The 10383-nt window shown below is 43.1% G+C and overlaps 1 protein-coding gene across 1 annotated transcript; it reads right to left on the bottom strand.

The window, feature by feature from the left end:
- Positions 1-7754: 7754 nt before the first annotated feature.
- On the bottom strand, positions 7755-10314 carry manbal (mannosidase beta like). The gene is made up of 3 exons (XM_079183741.1): positions 10157-10314; positions 9266-9479; positions 7755-8230 (listed from the first exon to the last, which is right to left on the bottom strand). The coding sequence occupies exons 2-3, from the start codon at positions 9413-9415 to the stop codon at positions 8120-8122; spliced, it is 261 nt and encodes an 86-aa protein (XP_079039867.1). The 5' UTR covers positions 9416-9479; positions 10157-10314; the 3' UTR covers positions 7755-8119.
- Positions 10315-10383: the final 69 nt, after the last annotated feature.

Here is a 10383-nt window from a genome sequence, read left to right as displayed (position 1 = left end):
TTCCAGGTTCAGTTAGAACCGTTTAGCATGCAAATACTCGGCGAACAGGACACCTTCAAAGAAGCCGACGCACAGACATTCAAGGTCATCCCTATCTGTTGATTCAATCTGTTCTAAATCAATAAGCATCGACAAGGAAAACAAACAAAGGAGCAGTGGGCTGTAATGAAACGGAGCGAGAACACTGGTGAGTTGACAAGGACAGAAGCCGTTTCACCTGCTGCAGGTAATTATAACGCTGCTTCTCCTTTCCACCCTGATGGAGAACACATCTATTGCGGCCTGATAAAAAGCAACAAGAGAGCGCCACCATCATCATCATCCTCCTCATCATCGTTGAGTCCTGACAAAGACAAACATGCTCAGACAGTCAAGTGCACCCACACCAAGTCCGCCCCTCGAGGCATCGCAGAGTGATTCACTGTGAGACCGGCTATTTCAGGACGGCTGAAACAGAGACAGTCATACACACATGAAACAGCCCTGTTCCTTTGTGAATAGAGGCACTCTCGGATCCGCACTGAGTCGCTCCTTATGTGTGTGTGTGTGTGTTTGTGTGTGTGTGCGTGAGCAGCTGTTCCTTGGTTCCTCTGGGAAACGAGGCTCTATCGCCACGGTTGTGTCTCACATCCTTTTTCCATCACACGCATCTATCCGTGTGAGTGTCTCCACCACAGAGTCTGGATAGACAGGACAGAGAGGGTTATTAACAGACAAGGAGGAAGGAACCGGCAGTGGCCGTAAAAAGAACATGTAGGTGGTTGCTGTATACTGCATGGACAGCTGAGGCTTAGTGGGTGTTTTTAAGTGTAACGTGTGAGCATAGCATAATTACACAGGTACGGGAAATCTCAAAGATATGGCTGGACCGCGCTGTGGAGATGTGTGGGCGCGTTTAGGCTGCCGAGTGTGTGCACGAGCGGGAGCGACTTCGAGCGCACACGTACGGTCATGCAAGCTTTGATTCAACTCCTGCCAGGATGTAATCTGGCGCACTGGGGGGGTTAACGTATCCCACGGTGCAACACTGAGTCACACACAGAGACGGGCCTATAGGAGGCCTGCAGGAGGACAAGACTGTGTGAATTTTTGCGAACAATAAACCGCTCGATTTAGCGAGCTTTAACTGCTCTGGATATCAATTAAGAACTTTGTGGCCTCAAACAGCTACCGGCTCACTGAGGATCAGAAACAAGGACAAGTTTAAAAAGGATGAAACAAAAGCAGAATGGGTCGCGACTGATCACAGTGTTAGATTTTAAAGAAGAATGAAGGCTCTTATGATTTCAGTCCTTGAAGTCAATGCATGCAAACATGCTTATACTTGGAGTCCTCGAATCTATGCAAAAACTACTGTGAGGTGATTGTCTTGAAAAAATCGAGTGCTTCTTAAAAACTAATTGGTGATCTGTATTTTAGGAAAGAATTTACATCTGACGCTATATGTTCACACTACGAGCAACAAAAAGAAACTAAACGGTCAAGCGTCGCCACTGAAGTGTCGCTCGCTCGTTGACGTGGTTATGTCGTCAAACAGCGCTCAGAACTGGCAAGACAAAAGCAACAGTGGGGAGAGAGAAGGCAAGCGGAAATGGTTAAACAAAAACAAACGATTGGTTGACGCATGCTGAGAAAAGTTGAATCCAGCTCAAGTTCGTAGCTTCATGTCACCGGCTTCCATTGAAAAACGACTTGTAGCCCGTTGCTTTGTCATTGGCATCAAACGGCAGCAGCGTCACATGCTGCTGCTCGCGTCGCTCACAATGTCAAGTTACTTCAGTTCGTCCCTCACCGACCTCAGAAGAGAGGCCTTCCAAAAAGGTTTCTCAAGCTCTCACTGGGCTACTGACTGCCGTCATCAAAAAGGTCCAAAGCTTGAGCACCTGAACTACAGCGCAGCCCAGAGAAGCACAATGCTCTAGGGGTGGATTAATAGGCAAAAGATGATACGTCAAAACATCAGAACTAACAGGAGAGTTTCGTTCGTAACTTCTTCCAGATGGGTCATTATGCAAGTTGATGTGACGTTTTCTGGTTGTGTAAAGATAGTGTGAAGCTACTGTTGATCTGAGACAAGGAGGTCAGAGCGAGTTAAGAGAATGACAGTCAGTGAGCCGACGAGGGATTCAATATCTAACATTTCTGTAAACGGATGGAAGTTCTACAAAGTTAAAAAGTGTGCATAGGCACACCTACTCTGTAAGATGTGACATTCGATTAGGAAAACTGACTAATCATTGAGATGAAGCACACACACACCGATGAAGTGAGGTAATGATCCTCACCAGCACTGCAAACGTATCCCAGTGCAGCGCTGTAGCTGAGCCTTTTCCTAATAGCCAGAGTGGCCTAAATATCAAAAAGGTGCCAACATGTGACTACTTCCAACATTATGATTTTAAACGGAGGAGGGAAGACGAGGGAGAGACAAAAAGGTATATTGTGCAAAAGTACCACCAGGTAGAAAACATGAATATGAAGAGGAGAAATAGTAGAAAATGCGGAAAAGATTATGAGGAATTAGAAATGAGGAGAGATTTCCGTTCGTTGTGAGAGTTTCCATTCAACAGGAGCACGGAGGAATGTGGGAGAACCACATTGCACCACAGTGCTACCACCAGGCACCTGAGCAATGGGAGGGCTGGATGGGAGGAAGGAAGCGAGGAGGGAGATGAGGAGTGTGAGGGGGGGGGGGGGGGGGGGGGGGGGGGGGATTGGAAATCTTATTCCAAAAGAAACCCTTGTTGCCTTGCACCTGGCTTTACCGGATCACGATAATTATAATGAATCACTTTGCTTAATTTTAAAAACACTCCTCTTTTGACTATTGGTGTGAACATGTGTACGATAAGAGTGTACGTTTTTTTCTTTCTTTTAATTCAAAGCAGTACAAGCTGCATTTCTGGTATGAATGTGCTGTAGTTACGCCAACATGTGGTTTAATAATGTCAGAAAAGAGACCAAGAGAAGTCGTGCCTGGTTGTGTTGCAGGAACGGAGATTTGAAGGATTAGATGTGAATCACGGCAAATAGGGGCTTGGTCCAAAGGCGGCCCTCTGAGGGGTATTCACCTCAGAACAAAGAGATCAAACGCACTTCAACTTCAGCAGTACATTTATCACTATTCTGTGTCTCTCTCACAGTCTCAGTGTTGACCGAGTCCCACAAAATCTATTACAATAATAAAAAGAACTGTCTCTGTACATGGACTGAATGTATGGAAAGGGGGGAGAGCTTTGATGCCTACAAGTCAATAAAGCAGGTGAGTCCAGTAAGTCAGATACAGAAACAGCATCACATTAGGGTTGACACAGACAGTATTTTCATTATGAAAACACACCCGTAAATACACACTGTCATTTTAAATCTGACTCTTTGATCAAACAGGATAGGTTCACAAGTCTGTTTTCCTTACTGGTCGCTATGTTAGTGACAGAGGTCAAAAATCCTCAAATATTGGCTGGATCGCTAAGAACTTTTGACATCGACATTCATGGCTCACAGGCAATGAATCCTAGTGACCGAAATATCTCGTCAACTAACTAGTGGATGGATTGTTTTAAAATTTGGTAGAGGCTTTCCACGTTCCCCGCAGGATAAATTGTAATAACTTTTGGCGATATCCTGACTTTTCATCCAGCATCAATACATCATCGATACTTTGGTTTATGACCAAATATTGTAAAACTGATACCACCATCATCAGCTGTACTTTGTTTACTGCTGCGCCAACTGTCAAAGATTAGCAGGCTAATGCGCTAAACTACGATAGTGAGCATGATAAACATTGTACCTGCTACACATCAGCGTGCTGTGAGACTCTTAGTCCCTCCACCAGAGCATTGTTCGGGGGTACAATGAAGGAATATTGTAGTAAAATGACTAACTTTGGATACACACTTAGATTAGACTAACTCAGAGTGCCGAGGCCTTGTGTTGGTCTAAGATAAATTTAAGAAAGACTGTGGATTTAGTCTCTTACGTTGGATTTGTGCCAGGAAGGAATCTCTTCACAGCCAGTTCGGACAGGAGTGACCAAAGGTTGACGTTAGCCTGCGAGGGTTGTATTAAGACAGAACAAATATGAAACCCTCTCCAATCCCCGTCCTCCATGACACAATGCCTTTACTCCAGGCCTTCCAATCATCTGTTGAATTATTTGCACTATTGTACTCTTGCAGAAAAAACTTAAGTTGCAGTTTCTAACGTCATCGTATAATTAATTTGTTCCAGAAGATAAGGTTTCAAGGTGATGCGTTTCAGAACAAGCTATATTTGATTTAGCACAGGTTCCAAATGCGCAAAGAGTTTAACTCTTTCTCCCGCTTCCTCTGTCTAACCAGCGCTCGTAATCCTTCATCTGAAGCCGAGCACACAAGCTGCACGTTTCTGGTGAGGCACGCGAGCACATTTGGCCACGACAAACCTCACTGAGTCACAACAGACGGTTAACAGTTGCCACTGAGCTGCAGAGAGTGAAGGAGCTCGAGCCAATGTTTCAGTCGAATGGGAAAATTACAGTTTGCCCTGGGGAGGGGGAAGAGGAGGGAGGGGGCAATGATGGTTCCTCAAGATGAAAACAAGCGGAAATGTGCATAAAGCCAATGAAGTCACATAACCATCAAGCCTCGTCCCACTTCAGCACCGTGGCTGCCTCAATCGGATATTCTCCGTTATCTTTTCCCAAAAATCTTTTGCTGACCCCCCCACACTCCCTTTGCAAAGCCTGAGCCCGCATCTAGCTGTCCCATCCCATCCCATCTCCGCTCTTCGTCAGTGACGAACACACAGAGGAGAGGAGAAAAAAAAAAGAAGAAGAGGAAAAAGAGGGGAGGGGAATACACTCAGCTGATAAAAAACAACAACAATCACTTCCGTTTTCTGTCCTTCTTCAACTGACTCTGGCTGCAAGTGATCCAGGCTATGAGGAATAGCTACAGCATGGCCGACTCTATATAAAGGAGGGCATAGGGTGGGAAAGAGGACACGAAGGCTGTTTCATTACAGAGGTGCCACACTTTTAGCAGGTCATTAACTCTACAAATACATAACTTTCATTAATGCAATCTCAAATGAATGTACGGACAGACTTTTTGTGATTTACAGGATATTAAAATAAACTCAGGGTAATACTTGTTCTCCCACTACAAAATGTATGTTTAGATTCTTTTCATGTGTTGTCAAAGCTGCAACATTTAGGCAGTTGATTAATTAGTCTTAGTTGATCAACAGACAAATAGTCAGCAATAAAAACAGCAAAGAATCCAGCTCCTCGTATGAGAACATCTGATAGTTTCCTTTGTCTTTTGTGACAGACATCAAATTTGTTTAGTTTTTTCAATTGTTGACTGGACAAAACAAGACATATGGAGATTAAACTTTGGGATCATTTTTCAATAGATGGAAATTTAAAGCACTTAGTTGATTAATAAATAAAGTAAATACTCTTCAGTCACAGCTCAACAAGTCAACGTATTGCTGCCCTGTGAGAGGGAACATTGTGTATTTTTGACACATTGCACGTTCTCTAATTAGAAAATATTTTTTTTTAGAGAAAGTCATTCAACAATCCAATCAGGTGTTATCGCTCAAGCCATGTCAGCCTCGTGTCTATCAGATGAGGATAGCACATTATAGCATCTCCTCAACGTGTCCAGTGTCAAAATCGTACGTTGAGCTTTCTGATGATTCATGTGCTTCATTTTTTATTTTTGTTTAACAAACCTGAATTCACTGCCTTATGGAAATTAGCTGGAACTCGCCCAAAAAAAAAAAAAAGACTGTAAATAGATTAGCCACGTAATTAAAATTCTATTTCCACGGGATTAAACACCAGTTGTCGGCAAAGCTGCTTTCAGAGAAACAAGGGGTGGGGTAGTGGCTGCATACAGGAGTAGCAGCTGTCAAAATGATAACGTCTTTGCTATGGGAGGGAATAACAAAAATTAAAATTAAAAAAATAAAAAGACGTGAACAATCCATCTTTGCCAAAGTGATCCACATTAGACGCGTAAACAGGGGATTTGTGAATGGGAACAGGGATAGAAGGCGACAACGCTGGCTGCTGTGGTCGGCTCCAGCTCACATTCAGCGCATATGCGGCCTGATGAATCAAAACAGGTGCTGTTACAGCTCCATTTTGGATTTCGATGGATTGTTGACTCTAGTTTCTCTGTACGCAGTCGATGCACTGTGTCTTCTGTGGACGCGTGTTGGTCGTGAGAAAGTCAGAAATATGACATTTACTACGCACACGGTGCGGATATTTTGTCTAGGGGGGAGGAGGAGGAGGAGGAGGGGGGGGTAATCATCAACAACGGAGCCCCTGGCACACACTGAGTGGCACTGACCAAATGTGCGAGCAGCACTGACTGAATGGCCTGTAAAACAATGAAATACGAGTCAGTGTGAGAGAGAGGGTATACCAGACGCTGTGCGTAAAACATCAGTATGCGAACATGAGCGGCAACAAACACAAACCCATGGATCTATATCCGACACAAATATTATTTTTTTCTCGCATTAAAACACCACAAGCTCTAATTAACTCACCTTAGACGCGTCTGAAGATTCAGACCCCCCCACCACCAAAAATAAAAAAAAATCAAAGACGCGCAGCGAGGAACTGTGTTAAATCCCGATGGCTGTCCTCATTAGAGGAGTAATGGAAGCGGATGGCCAGTTGCTGTGGAAACCTCGAGCCGGCCACGAATCCCATTTAGTGAATATCGGCAGTAAAGGGGAGGTCATGACGGGGGCTGCCTTCGGGAGCAGAGGGCACAGCTGCCCGGGCGGCGCTGCGGTGGAGCCCGGACAAACACCGCGGCTCACTACGGTGAAGCAGCCTGCCTAGCCGGGAAGAGTCGACGGCGCGGTCAATTCATGCGAGGAAGCAGGAGTGGTGTGGGGAAGACATGCCTCGTATGGGGGGTGGTGGAGGAGTGGTGTGTGTGTGTGGGGGGGGGGGGGGGGGAGGCACGGGATAGTGCATCACCGACGAAACACGAGAGCGCAAATATGATGAGTCTGGATTTTACGCTTTGTACGCAGCAACGGCGGAGTCCGGAAGATTCACGTCGTGTTGCGTAACTCGACGCTCCGACAGTTAAACTCGCCGAGGCGTTGACAGGCACGACAACAGCCCCCGTTTAGCTTTTCTACAAAAAAAACACTGTCACGATTGAGAAGCTTTTTTTTGTGTGTGAGTGTGAGGAAAGTTGTTACAATAACATGACACAAATACTATATAATAAATACTTCAATCTCACGTATTATCCAATACCAAACTAGCGTCATTGCTGGCCAGCAGCACCGGTTGCTTAGCGACACAACTTTGGACCGGCGCATTGATACTACAATTTCACCGTTATGCGGCCTAACAGGTGCTCTGTAATTAAAGATGTTCCACATTTTTAAGGTTACAGTTAATCATTATTTTTGATGCCCATACCTCTATTTGAGGATTTAAAAATACCCAATAAGTATGCCTTTATATTGGCTTAACAGGCACAATCATTTCCATTAAGAATTCCTTAAATCTGATTATTAAATTAAACTATGCCCTATTTATTTGGCTTGATCCTCCCTTGTTTCGGAACTTTTTATTTGGATGGTGCCTGAATATCGTGTAAATGCAGAAAGAAAGGATATTTTTTAAAGTTAAATACACCTTACCTGCTGAGAAAACAAGTGCCAAGGACGTCATGATGTATTCTGTCACACTAAAGAAGTGAATATACAGACAGGACATGATCTCAATCTGACAAATGACCTCATCATGTGTTTAATTGAAAGATGAAATCCAAACATAATTCAAACAAAGATATTCAATTATAAAAGACAAATATGTAGCTACATAAAAAAATCCGCAAACAATATATATGACAATTTGCTTTTTTTAATATTGTATTGAATGTGAAGGACACATAGTTCGAGGTCATTCTCAAGAGTCTCAAATTAAATGCACATCATTTTTAATTGTCGTAATATGACAGTGCTTTGTATACCTGTAGTGATAATTGTATTAGTAACTGCCAATGTTGACTATACACACGCATTCACACACGCGCGCGCACACACACACACCCCCCCCCACACACACACACACACACACGCAGCACTATCGCTTCTTTTTGCTCTCTTTCTTTGGTTTCTGTCGGATCTGCGGTGTGAGTCCTTTAGGTTTCTTCATCTGTTCAGTGGCCTTTCCATCAGTGAACGCAGTCTCCTCCTGTAGAGCAAACACAGGAAGCATTAACCACCCTGTAATTTCAAAAGAATCCATCCGAGTCATTTTAATTAAACATGGTGTAAAATTACAAAAAGTATGATTAGATAACTGTGATTTGAAGATGTATTTGGAAAATGCTTTTCGGGTCTCAAAACTTTTTTCCAAGATATTATTTTCCAAGTAAATCTTGTCAATACACAGTCTGTGTTTTATACAAAATACTGTGCATACAGGGATAGTAATTAGTGAAAAACAAGCGATATACATTTTGGTTATGCAGTTTGTCATCTCTCCATATAGCTCAGACTCTGCTTGGACTTATCTCAATCAAATGGACGGTTGAATGAAATCCCCTGAGGTTTTGGAGCACTGATGCACACACAAATCAAACAAAAGAAATGCAGATGTCTTTCAACAGTTTCCCTCTGTCAGCACTGTCCCTGTCTTTGCATGGCGATACAGAACTACAGCAGGCTGCTATGAAGGATGAAATGGCGACATACTCTGGAGCGTAATCAGTACATCTGATGACAGTGTCTGAAAATAGAATAATTAGACAGTGGATTTAATTGCTCTTGTCTATAAATAATCTCTCCTGGCAGTTGTTAGCATGGAGATTGTGCGAGTAGCCCTCCGTGGTACGGTCCTCATGGACATTCAAAAACAAGATATTGTGCACTAAACTAACTGACATCTGGTTTCTCTGTATTTCAGAAAATAGTGTTTTTGCAGAACCTGTAGATCTGTCAAGCAAGATGGAAAAAATAAAGATATTAATCAAACCATTTTCCTAGTTAGGCTGTGACACACTGCGAATGTATCTGATTGTATTATATTGATATAAGAATATAAGTCTGTTTTCCTATTGATTTGTGTTCCACCTGAACCCACAACCCTTATCCCGACCGGCTTACTCAATCAGAATGTAGCATACTCCCCGAGTCACAACAGCCCAGGAAATACAGTTTCTAAGGAGAAGAAAACAGACTTAACGACAAAAGACCTGCTCCTCTCCTTCCCCGGGTGTCTACCCACCTGTTCATGTGACTTGGATGTGGGGAAGATGACAGCCAGGATACAGATGAGCTGGAAGATGGCCCCCAGGAACAGCCCATAGCGCAGCAGGCTTTCTAGAAAGGTGGGCTCAGGGACCTCTGGAGGGGACAGGTCCACTTCTGCAGACATGATGCTGCTGATTGGCTGTTTGGTCGGTTATCCTTCAGCGCACCTATCTGTGCAAACACCACGTCTAGCAGGAAACAATATAAATAAATACGAATGTATTTAAAAGTAACTTATAAACCAAACAAAGGATGGCTAACTCTCGTCCACTTGCGGCAATGCATATGCTATTTACCCATAGTAATGAATAATATGAATCATGTTAGAAATAGATGCATTTAAATTATCCATATAAAAGATATGAGGAACGTCCAAAGTCAGAATGTCATTTACCTTTAGTTTCTATCTAAGTTACACTGGGCATAAGAAAAACATGTGTTCTAATATGTGGTCTGTTACATTACAACACAGGTAAACAGGTACAAGAGCCTGCTTCAAATGTAAACCTTTAAAAAACACATTAAGCAACCTGGTAAACCTTAAGATTGGTAAAGAAATTTCAGTGATCCTGATAAGTGGTGTATGGTGGTGTTCGTAGCTCAGACACACTATAAACCGTTATCACAAAAGACAAGCGTGGAAGTGTGACTCAAATGATGTATTGTGCTCTCACATAGCCATGCTGATAACAAACACACAGTAATAAACTATGCCGACTGATACCAATAAACGTACCGTACATTTTCATTGTGGACAGACTCAGCTAGGACACATTTACGTTACAATGGTAGGTTGAAGCTAACGCTATGCATGACTTTCATTAACATTAACACAAAACGTTAGCATGTGGGAGAAGATGCTCACCGGTGCCGGGGTTACTTCACGCGTCACTTGTCGTTACAGGAGTTTGTTTGTTTCTACATCAAAATCAGGGCTAAAAAAGTATGACTAAAGCTGCGAAACAGAGAAATGCTAATTAAGCTTACAAAGGGAGAAAACAACATCCGTTAACCGGAAGTGACGTGCCATCAACTTCCGACCCGGTGAATGATTGTTTTGAAAATGTCGACCTCTAGCGTTTAATATATCTT

The sequence above is a fragment of the Pholis gunnellus genome (assembly GCF_910591455.1).
Source record: "Pholis gunnellus genome assembly, chromosome: 3".
Classification (NCBI taxonomy): domain Eukaryota; kingdom Metazoa; phylum Chordata; class Actinopteri; order Perciformes; family Pholidae; genus Pholis; species Pholis gunnellus.
The sequence above is the reverse complement of the archived record's forward strand: the minus strand, read 5'-3'. Positions and strand labels throughout refer to the sequence as shown.

Excerpts from the sequence above, each read along its gene's own strand:
- manbal (XM_079183741.1), bottom strand. The coding sequence starts at position 9,415 with ATGTCTGCAGAAGTGGACCTGTCCCCTCCAGAGGTCCCTGAGCCCACC. Across the intron at positions 8,231-9,265 it reads CATCCAAGTCACATGAACAG|GAGGAGACTGCGTTCACTGA; the intron begins GTGGGTAGACAC and ends TTTGCTCTACAG.